The sequence below is a fragment of the Myodes glareolus genome, chromosome 14, assembly GCF_982192425.1.
Source record: "Myodes glareolus chromosome 14, mMyoGla1.1, whole genome shotgun sequence".
Taxonomy (NCBI): Eukaryota; Metazoa; Chordata; class Mammalia; order Rodentia; family Cricetidae; genus Myodes; species Myodes glareolus.
In genome coordinates, this window is record NC_142039.1 from 63,647,622 (window position 1) to 63,664,856 (window position 17,235).

General features: G+C 46.2%; 1 protein-coding gene across 1 annotated transcript; it reads left to right on the plus strand.

Moving 5' to 3' along the window:
- The first annotated feature begins 5,460 nt into the window (after window positions 1–5,460).
- Window positions 5,461–10,910, plus strand: LOC148119898 (spermatogenesis-associated protein 31E1-like). Its single transcript, XM_087896561.1, has 4 exons — window positions 5,461–6,098; window positions 6,813–6,864; window positions 7,395–7,455; window positions 7,703–10,910. The coding sequence occupies exons 1-4, from the start codon at window positions 5,913–5,915 to the stop codon at window positions 10,728–10,730; spliced, it is 3,327 nt and encodes a 1,108-aa protein (XP_087752687.1). The 5' UTR covers window positions 5,461–5,912; the 3' UTR covers window positions 10,731–10,910.
- The last annotated feature ends 6,325 nt before the right edge of the window (window positions 10,911–17,235 follow it).

Sequence of the window (17,235 nt, forward strand, 5' to 3'; positions counted from 1 at the left end):
GGAATTCAGCGGTGGGCAGAAGGGTTAGAGGGTAGCCTGGGCACAAAAGGACACTCAAAACAAAAACAACATTCCAGGCTGAAGTACCTCCAACGGTTGCCAACAGACATGAAGCCATGTATTTCATTCTGTGCACCACACATATCATGCTTGGCAGCACCTGTAAGCCCAGTTCTCACAGGAGACAGGAAGAACAGAAGTTCAAGGTCATCTTCAACTACATAGAGAGTTTAAGGTCAGCCTGTGGTACATGGAGCCCTGTCTCTAAATAAATGTCCTTACACAAGTATATAAAATCATTGAGGATGACTGTGTCAGATTAGTCTGAGCACCCTTCTCTGAGGTAATGGGGCAACTCACTGGCACAACTCCTACCTATTGTGAATGAGATGACACCTTAGATTTCCCAACATCTAGGAGAGAGGGCTGGGTAGACAGTGATAAAGGGAGGCCTTCATATGGCAATTGTTGTGGTTACTTTTAGCACCGTGGATTACTCATTTAATACATTTATAAAATTAAACAAAGGATATCATTAAACAGTCCTTTAACAATGAACCTGCAAAATACGTGAACATTTAATGTAACTACGTGTCAAGTTGGTTCCATTTTGGAATTAAGGAGAATGTAGCACTAGCGTCCATGACTGAGACTCTATTTTAATTTTATATCTGAGGCTGAGGCTGTAGCTTGTGGTAGAGCACTACTTAACACACATGGAATCCGGGGTCCAATCCTTGTACCAAAACAGAACAACAACAAGAGTGGTGTTTGTGTATCCTGCTGCTGAATGTACTGTGTGTTCATGGCTTAGCAGGTGGCAAGCTCACCTTCTGTCCTCTCAGCGGAAGCTCCTTCCTCCCACTTCTTCAGGGGGTTGCTACCACTCCACCTGGGTTCACAGAACGTAAAGCAAACTGTCACATGATCCCCAGGGCACTCAAACTCTGTTCCTCCAGTGAGAAAAGCCTCCCAACTGCCTGGGATACTTCTGGCTGCAGAGGTCACAGCCTTTTCATTTCCAAACACTGTTATGAGGAAGGACTCTGTCCCTGCAGCAGCTCAAGTGGTTGAGCCGAGTAAAGCTATCCTCACAGAAGACTTCCCAGGTGCCTGCCTTACCCTCCTCGCTCCCAGCATCCCTAGAGGTTTTCCTGAAGTTTCTTTCCTCTTTTTATTGCCTTATGTCCATCTCCCTTATATCAGCACCAGGTCTGAACCTCACTGGCATCTTTGGAGGGTGTCCCTCTAACTCTCAGCGCCTCCTGCTGCTTGGCAGGAAGTAGTGCATCTTGAAACGATTAAAAACAAAAAACAAAAAAAAAACAAAAACAAAAACAAAAAACTCGAACAAGACAAAAGGGGCTAGAAAGCCTCACCAGAGGCACTATAGATGGCAGACACATCGTCCTCTCGGAAATGCGCTGGTAGAGGCAGAAGTGCTCCATTCTCCCTCCCCCCCACTATAGGTCTCTAGATGTGATGACAGTAGCCGGGCAGGAGCCATGAACATTTCATTCCTGTTGGATGCATCTGGAGCTCCCATTGCCGGCAGACCTTTTTGCATGACCCTTAGGCCTGACACACAGTAGAGTCAACCAACATGTATGAACTATCAAAGGCAGCAGGAACTGTCACTGTGTCCCCAGGATTTTCTGATACCTCATTATAAACCTGGGGTCACTCAATGTAATGAAAGACTGCTCCCAGTAGGTTTGGCCCTCATTTTTAGAAAGATCCATATACAGAATTCCTTTCCAGGCAAGGTGTAGCCTCAGAACTCTGAGGAAAGAATCTCTAACAGGTCTGGTTCTCAGTCAAGGGTTCTAAGTGTTGGATCTTCAGACTATCATGGTCTCAGATTGCCTTCTTCAGAGCTTAAGGAAGGCTGAGAGAGTGGTGGCGGGGTGGGGAGATGCTTGGAGACTCATTCTCCCTATCTTTCTCTTTGATTGGCAGGTAGTAGGGATATGTACTCTTGGTACCCCTAGCAGGCAGAGCTCTGGCATCATCAGCGCTGGCTGTTAGTTTGGGATTCTTAGTCACACTCTCTAGGCCAGAAAGTCAGAGGCCAAATGAGTCTGCTGTAAGGGGCTAGATGCGGAGCTATAATTCAAGAGGCCTGAGGTGAATCTTTCCCCTACTCTGGACCTGATTTCTCTTGATAAATGTGGCATAGAAAGGAAGACCAGAATCTTCTAGAGCATCAGTGCTCTTGCCCAGGACTGCCCTGGCCCTGGCCAACCCAAGGCAGAGAGCTGGGGTCCTCCAGGGCTATGCTAATACTTAGGCTCAGAACACTGCTGGAACTCTCTGAGGGTGACCAGAGGCATGGCGCTCCCTACACTAGGACACCTCCAGGCCTCTTCTTCATATCTCAGTTCATGAAGAGAGATCTCTGTGCATTGACATGGAACCCAAAGGGTCCAGAATTTTGTTCAGAAGAGCAAAAGAGTGCATTTAGCAGAGGTGGGGTCAGGAAAATATTGCTGTATATCTAGAGGTTATAATCAAGAAGGCTCTTTACTTTCCTGACATCTGAGGACAACTGGTAACCTGGGGTAGTCCATGAAGGGTGACACCTTTTCCACATGTGTGGATGCACTTCCTGTTCTCGTCGGCAGGCATTGGTCCCTCTAAGACTAGAGAGCAGATCTTTGATGTGGGAAGTCCTTATGTATATGTGTTGCTTTTATTGGTTAACAAATAAACTGCTTTGAGCCTATATAGCAGGGCAGAACAGAGCTAGGTGGGGAAAACTAAACTGAATGCTGGGAGAAAGAAGGCAGAGTAGAGAGAAGTCATGTAGCCCCACCAGAGACAGACGCTAGACAGAGCCTTGCCCGTAGGCCACAAGTCTCATGGTAAATATAAACTAATAGAAATGAGTTAATTTAATATATAAGAGTAAGCCAGAAATATGCTTAAATGATTGGCCAAGCAGTGATTTAAATAATACAGTTTCTGAGTGGTTATTTCGAGTCTGGATAGCTGGGAACAAATGAGCAGCCTCCAACAACAAATCCTATCTCCTGGCCTGTCCCATGCTCAGTCCACAGTGCTCTGGAAGAAGCTCCAGCTACACAACAGCCTATGGATTCACCAGACTCTGATGGACACCTCCATATCACCACCACATACAAACCTCTAGGTTTCAGGCCTTCACCGCTCATACCCTGACTTCTAGAGGTGTGGTGAAATAGAAGCAGCGTGGTAGGATTCAGGGGGGCCTCCTACCTAACAGAGTATGTGGGCTATAGTGTGACTCAGTGTGCAGTGTATCGGCACCAGCTGGAACCCCACTGCAACCCACATAAAATGCTGGCTATCGGGCACCATTACACTCCTTGCCACCATGTAAACTTCTAGATATCAGGCCCTCTGTCCTTCTACCCCATTCTACAGTCACTGCTAGATCTCAGCTTATTAGATAACCACCTCCTCTTCTGCTGAAAGCTCACATGCCGTTACGTATCAGGCCCTGTGCTACCCCAACCCCCAGCCTGTACTCACTGCTATTTTTTTGTACAACCTCACAGAGCCACCTGGGCATCAGTTCCTCTAGCATATTCCATCACCACCACCACACCTCTAGAACTCATTCCCTGCTGGACATTCCCACCCACGCTGTCCAGTCCCACATACACTGCTAGGTCCAGGTATGAGATCTTGATGGGCAATCCCCTGGAGCCCTACATATACTGCTGTGGTATGAGAGGTCCTTTTGTCTATGTGTTGCTTTCATTGGTTAATGAATAAAGAAACTGGCTTGGCCTGATAGGGTAAAACAGAGTTAGGTGGGGAGAAGCTAGGCTGAATGCTGGGAGAAAGAGTCAGAGAGAAGATGTGGAGCTGCATGGGCAAGAACATGCTCGCCAGAGATAAATGTGCTGAAACTTTGCTGGTAGGCCACAACCTCACAGTGATGCACAGATTAATGGAGATGGGTTAAATTAAGATGTAAGAGTTAGCCAATAAGAAGCTAGAGCAAATGGGCCAAGCAGGGATTTAAATAATACAGTTTTCGTGTGAGTATTTCGGGTCTGGGTGGCCAGGATAAACAAGCGGCCCTCCTCCAACACTGCTACATGTGTCAGGTCCCACAGAACTATCCCCTTTCCCTCCATCACATACATTGTATTTTGTATTAGTCCCTCACCATTGCTAGCCAAGCTACAGTGACATTATTTAAGCCATGTTGGAGTCCCATTTGCTAACCTCCCATTGAAACTTACAGATATCAGGCTTTGCTGAACAGCACCCCAGGCTTCCATATCACATACAGTGCTACATATCAGAACCACCTAGAAACTGTCACCCCTTTTACCACCCCACAAAGACTACTAGGAATCATTCCCTACTGGACACACATGGGCCATTGTCATATATGCACATCTAGGCATCAGGCCACGTTGCTCCTGATGCCAAAACGACATGTGTGCTGCTGTGTATCAGGCCTTGCAGGGCACACCTTCCCTGGAATCTGCAAATCCAAACACTGCTTGGTAACAGGTCACACTGCACCTCCATCCCTGGCCAGCATTCAGTGTCACATGGACTCAAAGGATGATGTTCACACCCTGCCAAGGAGATACACATATATCCATGATGACTGTGGAACTATTCACAATAGCAAGACAATTAGGTAAGAAAATCATTTACCTAAATGATTCTGTTAGTTTGCTAATTTAAAATTTTAACATGAAAAGAAGCAAGCCTGATGGTGGTGGCACACACCTTTAATTCTGGCACTAAGGGGGCAAAGGCAGGTAGATCACTGAGTTCGAGGGCAATCTGATCTACAGAGCAAGTTCCAGGACAGTTAGGGCTACACATATTTGATGGAGGAGGGCTAACTGTCTATGTGTTACTTTCATTGGTTAATAAAGAAACTGCCTTGGCTTTTGATAGGACAGCAGCTTAGATAGGCGGAGTAGACAGAACAGAATTGTGGGAGAAAGAAAGGAAGAAGGGAATGAAGCAGTCGCCATGACTCTCCTCTCTGAGACAGCTGCAGGTTAGAATCCTCCTGGTAAGCCACCACCTCGTGGTGCTACACAGATTATTAGAAATGGGTTAGATCAATATGTAAGAGTTAGCTAATAAGAGGCTACAGATAATGGGCCAAGCAGTGTTTAAAAGAATACAGTTTCCGTGTAATTATTTCGGGTAAAGCTAGCCGGGTGGCTGGTGGTGGGAAGCAGCCCGCAGTTCCTTTTACACATATTAAAAAAAGAAAGAGGAGGAAGAAGAAAAGGAAGAGGAGGAGAAGAGGAGGAAGAGGAAGAGGGGAAGCAAAATACTGCTAAGCACTCAAATTATCCTTGAAGGTTTAATTCATATTAGTCACCTGCATTCGTATGAAAAGGTATTGAATTTCATTTTTCATTAGCCTTCTATAGATGAATAAGAATTATCTTATTCTAGATTTTACTGAAAATTGATACTGTTAAATAACAGCAAAACAAATGAAATTTTCATGTCTGAATTGAAGAAAGGTGTGATCATTTTAGTAGTAAATATGAATCTGCAGAAAGAAGATACCCTGAGAGCAACAATCCCTGAGACACAACTCTAGCTCCACAGAGAAGCCCACTGTGATAAAAACTATAAACGTGATGGACTCAAGCAGACATCTTTCAGGAGACAGAGAAATTCTGGGCTCAGGAGCAAGGAACAAAACATGGAGAAATGTTTGTCTCAGACTGTTTCAGCAGGAGGACTTGGAAGGAGGGAGCAGGAAAACCAGGAGGCAGGAGGGTCTGCTGGACTTGAGTCTGGGGCTGTGGCTCCCTCCCTCCTGCCAGGAGCCCTTTGTGATGAGGAGGCCACAGCTGTGTGAGGTGATGGCCTGACAAGCCTGTTGGACTCCCAGGACTCAGTGGCTTGAGAGCCACAGTGCGATTCAGAAGATGGAGAGTTCTCTCCTTCAGCTGAGCAGCATTAGTGACTACTGGATGAGCCCCACCTCCACTATAATGGCCAAGGACATGATCATTGGTGTTATGTGTGGAATGGGGCTCTTCTTCCTACTGATCCCCTTCCTGAAGAAGTACCCAGCATCACCACCACCTGGGAGCAGAAAGAACCCCCCAAAGGTGAGGAAAGCCTTGGTGGAAACACAATGGAGTGTGTTCAATCTGTTGCTCACTACTGTTACTTCCTCATTTCCTAGTCAAGCAGAGAGATATCTGAGAGGAACTCTCCAGAAACAGCAGCACCTCATCTGCAGGGGCTGGGAAGTAGGGTGCAGGGGAGAGTGGCCTTGAGGTGTGTGCCTGAAGCTCTCAGACCGGCTGTGTGGAGTGGCTGAGAGGAAACTAAGGAAGACTGGATCCGTGGGCAGACTGCATTTCTGAGATGGAAGGGACCTTAGGGATAGGACAGGCTCTGAGAAAGAAGTCATTTGTCCTCTGTTCAAGCCCATGGTTTGTGTGTGTTGAGCTGATATGAAGGGGGTGGTGAGACCAAGGGCCTCAGACCAGGGTTCAAGTCACCTCAGGTCTGAGGAAGCGACCTTACCCAACAGCCCAAAGGCAGCAGCAGAGCTCAGCCTTGGGTAGGATTGTACCTGAGGAACACTAACTGAAGACATCCATGCAAGTGTAGCATAGAAAGCCCTGTCTTGTGTTTTCCAACAAGGCCAAAAGGAAGTGTGTTTATGTATAGAACAACTGAGTCAAGGATGGATAAGAGAAAGCTCTCCAGGAAATGTGGATTTCGTGTTATCCACCAGCACACAGGCCAGGCAGCTTGGCCACCAGAGAGAGAAAGAATGGGCCCAGCTCATTTCTGTCCTTTCTCACTGTCAGGTGGTGAGGAGGGGGCGGAGCAGGACCAGGAAGAAAATTGATTCTGCAAAAGGTAGGCTTCTGTTTCCCTCTGGAGAGGCAATTCCTTCTGCCCTGTCCTCAGTGATGAGAGCCATGGTGACAGCCATGCTTCTGAGATACAGGATGCAGAGCACTAAGAAGAGGAGACTGCTGGGAAGGAAATCAGAATCAGGGAAACTCCCCAGGTTCTGTGAAAGAAGCAAGCTTGGCCTGGTGAGGGGTGTGGTTCAAGACAGCTGTATGCTGTGTCCCTGTAGGGGGAACTCTCAGGTCCACCCAAGAGCAGGTAGCTGCAATTCCCTCAGGCCCACTTCTCTTTCAGATGACTCATCCTGTGTCCTCACAGTGTCATAGGGGGAACGCCAGGGGCTGAGGAGGAGCAAGGAAAGTGTAAATGAAGAGATGTGGTCCCTCCATGCCACTTGCTCGTTCTCAGTGTTCTCTGTGCTTGGCCTCTGGAGGTTGGGCAGTAGAGTCCTAGCATGGGAGGTCTGTAAGAGGGGTGCCGCACTCTCCTGGGAGATCTCGGTCCTCTCCTTCATCCTGTATAACCACTTCCAGGTGGCAGAGATGGCAGAAAGAATGTGGAAGAGACCCAGAATGCATCACGACCTGTGGAAATGTAAGAAATCTGCCTCTTGAGAAATAATTTATACCAACCAGGATGTGAGTTCAGGGTCTGGGGTTTTTCATACAGGAGATACCATGCAGGGTGGGATTGGAATACAGCTCTGTTGGATGTGACCATAAGGGATATGGGATGTGGAGGCAGTAGAGTGACTACGGGCTACAGTGCTGTATTTATGCAGACTGACTGGCATCTGTACCCTCTGCTTGGAGCTGATGCTCTTGCTTCCTGTCTTCTGCAGCCCCACCAAGGATCCTTTATTGGACTCCATGCCATGCCTGCCTTGGAACACTCATGAGAAACTGGATCAGCTTCCCCTCTCTCAGCTGCTGTCTGACCTCAAGGTCTTGGAGGATCTTATACAGAGGAAATGTAGCCAGATGTTCTGGGGCGTGTCCTCCGTGCTCTCTGAGTCAGTGGTGGCTTCTGCCTGGGGGTCCAAGAGATCTTCCTCTGCAGGACCTAAAACAGTGAGGTGCAGCGATGCACGTAGTGCTCTCCCAGCTCTACCCATGACTCAAGGACCTCCACAGATTTCCCAGACCCAGCCTTTGCCCCACAAACTTGTGACACCCAGTTTGGTAGGTGTGACAGAGACCCAGGCACTGGACAATCTCCTAAGCTCTACAGCAAACCAAACACTTTCTTCATCCACAAATAGAATCAGTGCAAAACCATGTTCTACCTGTGAGACAAAGATACAGGTATCCCTCCCGATTGAAAATCAGCCATGGCAGCAGGGTCTGGAGCAGAAAGACACCATAGACTCTAATGTACAAAATCAGCAAGCAGGCTTTAGCTGGGCCACTTACAACTTGCCCAGGGGCACCCTGCTCACTGAAGCTGTCAGGTCAGCCTCCATCCTTCCTGAGCATTGTCAGTTCCTCCAGCACCATGAGGAGACACAGAGTGAAGACAGGGTGACTAAGGTGAGAGAAATACGAGGCACCCCCTCCAGGGTCCTCTCATCCCCAGAACTGACACAGCTGTTGGGACATTTCCCAGCCAATAGTCCTTGCCAGCCCAAGAACAAGCCTGAACTCCCTCAGCCTGCCCAGCCCTCCATCCTCGACTCCAAAAGCTGTAAGTTGAGCCAGATGATGGGGTCTGTGCCCTCGGCAATGCCCTTAAAGAAGTCAGAAGCATGTGACATACACGACCCCATCAAGGAGGGCCCCAGTTTAAGGGCCAGTGACTTTCCTTGCACTTCAAGCAGCAGCCCTGGGAAAGGCCTGGAACCCAGAAACCCTGCGCTGAGGACAGATCAGCAGTCCGACGTGAACACCGCCCAGGACCTTTCCTTCCTCGATCCAAAGATTCAAATGAAGCTGGAATTAAACATCATGCAGCTTCCTGTGAAACGCAGATGGAGATCATATCTACAGACTCTTGAGTCAGAGTATCTCACCCCGCCGGGGGTTCCAGCCTCATCCCTTCCTCAGCCTGTGTATCCCTCCTCACCCACCTCAGTTTCTAAGGCTGAATACTATTCCAAGGCTGCCATGATCTTAGAAAAATTGCATCACCGAGATCCAGGAGGGACAAGGGTAGAACCTGTGTCAACTGACAGGCTGCGGAGTCCTCTGTTTGCACACTCACCTTCACAGGTTCAGGTGAAGCAGAGAGCCACTCCACCAGCTGCCAGCCATGGGCTGTCCAAGGCCCATCCAGATACACGCAAGAACGACCTGAGCACTAAGATCCGGGCTTTCTGCTTCCAGGCAAGAGCCCAGCAGAGCAGGGCTCTCCAAGGGACTGGAAAAGGCAACCTGCAACCAAGGACCAGCCCAAGAATGTCCAAGCATGCAGCACGGATGAGGTTTGAGAATATGGCCTCAGGACATCCCTGCTGGAGTGGGACAACGCTGGGCCCTCAAGAAAGGATCCCACCTTCAGTGGTCAAACAAATCAATAGGTCGAAGGAAAAAGAAGGGACCCCTCCTGCATGGAAAGTGTGTCTGGGATCCACAGAGATTCCCAGTGACCAAGTCACCAATATCCATGTCAGGGACTTTGAATCTACAGAGGCCAATAGAAGTCCAGGCCATTTCCAAACACCCACCCCAAGGCACTCGGGAGACTCAGCTCTAAAAACACAAGTATGTAGTGAGATTGACTTCAGATCAAGCAAGCAACCACAGTCCTGGTCTGTGGGTCATCGTCCAGACAGCTCCCGTTCAGTGAGCTTGCCGTCAGAGCACCTGCTTCCCAGCTTCCAGAATAGAACCAAAAAACCCAAGACTTCCCAGACACTGGATGATGTCTTCGTGAGGAGGGATCGCAGCCAGAAGACCCAGGACTTCAGAGTTCTCAAGGATAAAATTCAAGCAAAGGATCACAAGGTGTTTCATCCCAATGAAGAGAGGAAGGAATTTATGAGATCCAGAGCCACAAGCCAGGGAGAAAGGCTTGGGGAAGGGCAGTCCTCCCAAGCCGAGGGCCTTAATCCCTCTACCCAGATCAAGGATACAGCCATAACTGAGTGTCAGCCCTCCCTTGATAATCTAGGAAAGGGACAGTCTCTGTCAGAAAGTTATCTGAAGAATATCATAAGAATTATTCTACAACATCTCGACCTCAGCACAAAAGACAAGGGGCAGGAGGATTCTCTGAAGAAAGAAAGCTTCCCGCCATCATCTATGATGACCCAGGAAAAGCTCATCTACAGCGTGGCAACTGAAGTACAATCTCTCATGAATATTGTGGTTCAGATCCTGGTGAACTGGCTGGGCCTTAAGGTAGGGCACCCATCAGAGGAACAATGGTGTAAAGTGGAACCACTGATAGCCCAGCTGAGAGACTCTTTTTTTCATTTTCCTGAGGGCGTCTATGAACCAAAGAACAGCAGAGCAGAGCAAATAAGCTCTGGTCCCCACACCAGCCCCACTGCTCAGAGTCACACATTCATGAACAAGGTGATCGGGGACAAACAGCAGTCAGGTATTGCTGCCCAGGAAACCTGTGTTCCACATCAGAACAGTGTGAAAAGAGGAATGGGCTGTGAACAACCACGCAGTCTCGGTGGAAACACGTATAGGGGAATTGGAGACGGACCACCATCAGGCATTGCTCCTGAAACTGCCTGTGATCCAGGCCATAATAGAATGGACTGTGGTTCCCATACCATCTCCAAGGAGTACAACCATCCATTTACATACAGAGAAACTGGCGAGAAATGGCTGTCAGGCATTGCTTCCCAGGAAGCTGGTCATCCCAAATGGCCCAAGGAGCAGGTGCCTCAGGCCACCTTGGCCTTTGCCCACCAGTAAATCTTTCAAAAGCTATCTCATCTCCCAGCCATTGTTTCCCCCCATGCTTTCCTGGTAATAAATGTTTTTTTCTTGCAAAGAAAATCTTCCTGGTGAAGCTCATCCTCTGTTGCTGGTGGCTCCTTCCCACACAGGAGCCGCTTGCTAGTTCATGATCCTGTCTTTCTTCTTTCTTCCCTCTCCACCTCCACCCCCAATTGAAAACAGACTCTCCTCTCACACAGTATATCCCGTTACAGTTTCCACTCACACTATTCCTCCCATAAGCCCCACCTGCCCAAGGACAAGGTAACTTCCTGGAATGCTGGGAGTTGTAGTTCCTGGGAAATACAAATCACGTGTTTTCACTCCCCTCAACAAGTTTGTTTGACCCAGCTACCCCATGGGTGGGAGGTATGTAGGCAGGAAATATGTCTATACTTGCCCCTGATTAGACCTGATAGGAAATGCAATAATTTGTGGGTTTTGCCTTTTTAAGCCCCTGCAAAATGTGAATCATTTTGCTGGGATCCCAGAGTGGACTTTTCCAGCATCCATCCTGGTCAGTATTTAATTAAAGCTTGCTTCACATTTAGCTGAAAACTGTGGAACTGGTTTTTCTCTTAAGGATCTGGGGATTAACACTCCCCACGTTCCCTCCCATCTGGATCTCTTCAGAAAAGAACAGACTTCTGTTCTATTCTAAGATATAACAACCAAACATAACAAAATAAAATATAAAACAAAACCCATCACCTCTAAGCTGAACAAGGCAACCCAACAGAAGGAAAAGAGCCCCAAGAGCAGACACAAGAACAGAGACACACACTCAGGAGTCCCATAAAAATACTAAGCTGAAAGCTATAACACAGAGGACCTAATGCAGACCCATGTGGGCTCTGTGTTTGCCGCTTCAGTCTCTGTGAGTTTATAATGAACCTTGCTCAGTTATCAGAGGGCCTTGTTCTCCTAGTGTCCTCTCTGACTCTTAAACGCTTTACACCTCTTCTTCTGTGGGGTTCCCTAAGCTCTGAGGGGGAGGGATTTGGTAGAGACATCCCATTTAGAGCTGTATGTTCCAAGGGTTTTCTCTCTGTGTGCATAGTATCCAGCCATGGGTCTCTGCATCTGTTCCTGTCTGCTGCAGGAGGAAGCTTCTCTGGTGCTGACTGGATAAGACACTGATCTATGAGTATAGCAGAATATCATTAGGAATCATTGTCTTTGTCTTGTTTTTCAGTGCTGTTGTTTCTGTCTTGCAATGGTGGAGGAGGGGGGATGTCAGGATTCTGTCTGCCTCAGTATAACTTCTAGAAAGAACAGCATGCTGGGAAGGAACAAGAACAAAGGCAGCCTAGTTATTATTAGCTCATGTGCCTTTCTTGCTAGGATAGGTGGGTGATCAAAGGTGATGATTAGTTCCTTGTACCCATTTCTACCCTCAGCTTCCTGCTATGATTTAATAAAAACTGTTGAGTGGATATGCACTCTGAGGATTCAAAGTGGAAATTACTGATTGTTTTTCATATATAAAAAAATCTAGATTTGTGATTATTTTAAGATCTTTTTCATAAGAATACCCTTTGAAATAAACAATAAAATGATTTATCCTTTCTTTGTAAACACAAAATGCAGTCTGCCAATAAAAGAATGGCTGAGAAAAGTACCTTGCTTGCTTACACTCCGTTAATCTATAACAAGTTGCTTAGACATGAATATATGTGGGTCTTTGGGAATAATTTGTTTTCACCTGTAATATGAAAAATGTTTAATCATGTAAGGAAAATGAGAAGCATGCTGTTTTTACTTGTATTAATTATAATCATTCACTTGAAAAATAGACTGTAAGCATGTTATAATTTTTATACTGCTTGAAAGAGTCTGCTGGGTATAGACGGTGTGAGGAAGCAGCTGTAAGGAAAAAGTAAAGACTGAGGACCGAAAGAAAATAGAGAGCCCCGAATGACGATGGCGACGACCATGATGATGTGTTGTGTGTGTGTTTTCCCTTTCCACTGGCCCCAGAGAATTAGGTTTTAATCCCTCAGATAAAAAAGCCAATTGAGTGACTAGTCTCCCAACTCCACACCTCCCGTCCAGTTCCTGAGTTCCGACAGCAGGCTTTACAGCAGTGGTCTTTCTCTGGGACGTGGAGCTCATCAATTAGGCTCTGCTGTCAGGGCTAGTGACCACCTGCACTCACTGCTCCAGCGTCAATATTACAAACCTATACTGTCACGTGCCTGGCTTTTTACATGACTTCTGAGGATTGAACTCACATCTTTACGCTTGAGTGGCAATCGCTTTATTGATTGTCCATCTCCATGGCCCACCAAAACAGGAGTTTCTAAGTGCTGTGAAATGCTGAAAAAGTATATCCAACAATATATGTGATAAACATGCATGTTATGTGAAATTAAATAAAAATATATGTTTGAGAAAGTAGGACAAAGGTTCACTGGAGAAATTTTAAGATTTTAAGATAAATAATGATTAGAAACACAGTCTACCTGACTAATTTGGTAGGGAAAGTGGATTAAATCCACTATGATGCCCCATTTCCTGAACATAAAATAAGAGTGTTCAGCATGTGAGCTATGTGAGTCAGAGATGTGAATTTTGTTGTGGTGGTGGGGGACAGTGAACCTAGCTGGTCTAACCCTAGTACTGTAGCTCTAGACGCACGAGCCAAAGCTGGAGCATGAAGACTCAACTCGTGGCAAGTCCTTGAGAAGCTGGGTCGTTTACACTCCCTCTGCTGACTCTTATTTCCCAGCACCTTCGAGAGCACCTCCCTGTGTACTCCAGGCCCTCGCTTTCTTTAGGGCTGCAACCTGAGAGGGTCCTGAGCACTGGCTTCCAATCGTGAGCATTAGAGGCTTTAGAGACATGGCAGTGTGCACTGCCACCTACCCAGCCTGGCCATTTTAGCTCACTGAGAGATGGGACCCCAGAATCAACCTCTTCCCCACAGGATACTACAGCCTAAGAAACTTCTGGCTTAACCAAAGTGATGGTGTTCAAGAGAGGTCTTAACAAGACCCTGAGTGCAGCTGAGACTGCAGGTACTGATTCCCTCCCTTCCCTGCAGCCTCCCAGTTTAAAATCCTGTGCCATTCCCTGCTTCCTGTGTTGATGCCATCTTCACTTTTTGTCCTTTTTATATGTATTTATCATGTGTGTGCACATGCATGACATTGCACATGAAGAGGCCAGGAGGCTTTCTGAGTCAGTTCTACCGTTTAGATTTCCAGGATGGAACTCAGGTCGTCAGGCTTGGCAGCAGGTGCCTTCATCCACTGAGCCATCTTGCAAACACTTTATTGCTTTTAAGGTGTAGTTCAAATTGGTCTTGAACTTCAGATCCTCCTGCCTCATCCTCTCCAGCATTTGTCAACTGGCATGTGACACCACAATTGGAAATCTTTTTAAAATCTTTGTAATTTTCAGTATTTTAATTTTAATGCATGTTGTACTTTAATTTTATTTTTTAAATTTGTGTGTGTGTGTGCATACATGCATGTGGTAACAGAGCTTTATCTCATGGCCTGGAGCATGCTGGGCAGCATCTGCTACTTGGGTATTATACCCAGTCCTCTTTTTTTGTCTTTTGTCTTGAGGCAGGTCTAAGTCAGTGGCTCTCAACATTCATAATGCCAAGCAAGACCCTTTAAGACAGTTCTTCATGTTGTGGTGACCCCCAACAATAAGATTATTTTATTGCTCCTTCATAACTGTAATTTTGATACTGTTAGTAATTGTAACATAAATATCTCTGGTTTTTTGATGGTCTAAGGTGAGCCCTGTGAAAGAGTCATTCAAGTTACCCCCACAAAAAGGTTGTGACCCAGAGACTGAAAGTAGACCAGGTTGGCATTAAGCTTATAACCATCCTGCCTCAGACTCAGCAGCTTCTGATGAACTCCTTAATAGTTAGTTAAGGAAGGAATTAAATCATCAGGGAATTCTACAGTGGAAGGTTAGTAATGGTACATTATTAGATGGTTAGTAAAGAGCTAAAAAGTTTATTTTCAGTTAAATTATAATAGGGCACGGATTGTTAAATCAGCATGCCACTTTTTTTTTTTCTTCCAGCATGCATGGAGGATACCGGGTGACCTGGCAACCCGTGAAAAGAGTAGGGGGAAGATAATGGCTCCTGATCTGATTAGCACGTTTACCAGATGCTGCAGTTTCAACACGTCTTAGTCTCAAGTTTACGCTTATTGCTTATTGCAGTAGAAACAAAGAGGAGACCCAGGCCTCTAAATTATCAGTTTTGGGATATTCTGTTATCAGTCGTTCTGATTGTGGGTGTTGTGGGTCTTTCTCTGGGTTGTGGTTAATTGTCTCTTCTGCTGTCCTTGAGAGCAATACAGGCAGTAAATTTCCTGAACTAAAATCATCAGTAAACTGAGGCGAAGGTGAGCATAAGGAGTTAAGAATCTTTTAGCTTGGGCAGGTAGTAATTCTATATCCTTGGATATCTATGAATATCTTAAATGGAATGCTCTTTTCTGAACAAATAACTACATCATAAATCTCTACTACTGAAAAGAAAGTCCCCACATTTCCCTGTGAAAATGTACAATCTCACCCTCCATCAAATATACACACATCCTGACTTCCCATTTGTACACGAATTACTCCCTATTTACAACATAGGGAGCTACAGAAAACATCCAAACAGCCATATCCCTTTAGTAAACAAAATGTCACCTAAATATTTTTCACACAAACATCTGGAGCAAACACACACACACACACACACACACACACACCACAAGTAAATACAAACTCCACATCCATGAAATTATCCACAAATACCAAACATCCATATAAATGCACAGAACATTTCAAATATGCAACTGCCACCCCCCAAGCACACAATCCCAGCACCTGCATAAACGAGACGACAAAGAAATAACTCCTTCATCTTCCAAATGTAGACTCATATGAACTCCATACCATGATGTGCACACCCATTCTACCAGTCCCCAGTTGATCATACACATTTTCATACTACTAATTTTCAATAACATGAGCTATTTATTTTTCTGAACTAGGTAATGATATGCAAACACTTAGGAAGCTTAGGAGCATAAGGGACACAGAACGAACACACTTTCAGAATTTACACTGCATTTATTAAATTCTCAGACACAGGTCAAATACCAAGCCACCTACAGAATAGTGGGAGAAAGCCCTGGTCTGAACACTTGCCAATGCCAATGGTGTAAAAACTCCCAGGCTTTAGGCCCGCCTCCAGAAGGCATTCATTCAGGTCAGCACTGCCACAAGACATAAGGAGTGAAACGTCCAAGGACATTGATAGCCATGTATGCATTCTTAGGAAATTAGGCCTAAGTTCATCTTATCTCATTCTCTGCAATGGACTCTGTCATGGACACCATCTTGTCACCAGAATAACCACCAAGTCAAGAACTCCACGCTCAGGTCGTGGATGCACCTGCATCCTCTACCCTGACTTCTGCATCCTCCATGCACATGCTCACATGCATGTCTCCCTGATCTGGTGTTTAGCAGACTCTGGGAACATGGAAGGACATGGAGAATGAATCCAGAGCTCAGAGCCAAGAGCACGACATGCAGCACACATATGAACTACAGTTGTGAGGAGAGTAAAGAGAGCACAGGTGGAGTGCCGACCCCTCCTCATAGAACCTGTGAGGCCATCCCGCCTTAAAACCAGGGATTACAGGCCTTCCGCCCGTGCACTCCGTACCCTTACAGAAAACCACTGAAGAGGCCTGGCCCAAAGCGGTCTCCTCCCACTGAGCCAACTGCTTTGGATGGCATTTGGCTCCTTCACTCCTTTCAGAGAACAGCACTTCCTCTCATGGACCATCTGAAAGTTCCATAGAGGAACACTTCCAGTAAAGAATTTCAGACACTGGAAACACAGAGATGTGGTTTGCTACGTCCTCTGCATATAGTTTATGGTTGTATAGCTTGGTATTTCATGGGGCTCACAACAATGGAAGTGGAAGTGTCTCTGACTCTTTTGTCTGTTCTTGGCACCTTTTCCTCATCCAGCCTTGATATACGGGTTTATGTCTAGTTTTATTGTATCTTATTAAGCCATGTTCGGTGGATATCCCTGGAAGGCCTGCTCTTTTATTTAGAGAGAAATGGAGGAGGAGTGGGTTTGTAGAAGAGGAGAGGTGGGAAGGGACTGGGAGGACTGGAGGGAGAGGAAGCTGAGGTAGAGATGTAATGTATGAGAGAAAAATAAAAGTTTTTTAAAGACAGGACTAACATACATCTGAACTCACAGAGACAGCGGACACAGGGTCTGCACAGGTCTAAGCCAGATGGGGTTCCAGTGCTGAGAAGGAACATGGACACGAAGCCCCATCCCTAACCCAGAGGCTATCTCCAATTGATAACTGCTCACAAAAGGAAAAAAAAATAGTTTTCTCCAACAGAGTCTCATTGAGTATAAACAACACTAAAGGACAGGCTCCATGCCCAGTAGTAGATGACCATCACAAAACAAACTCAA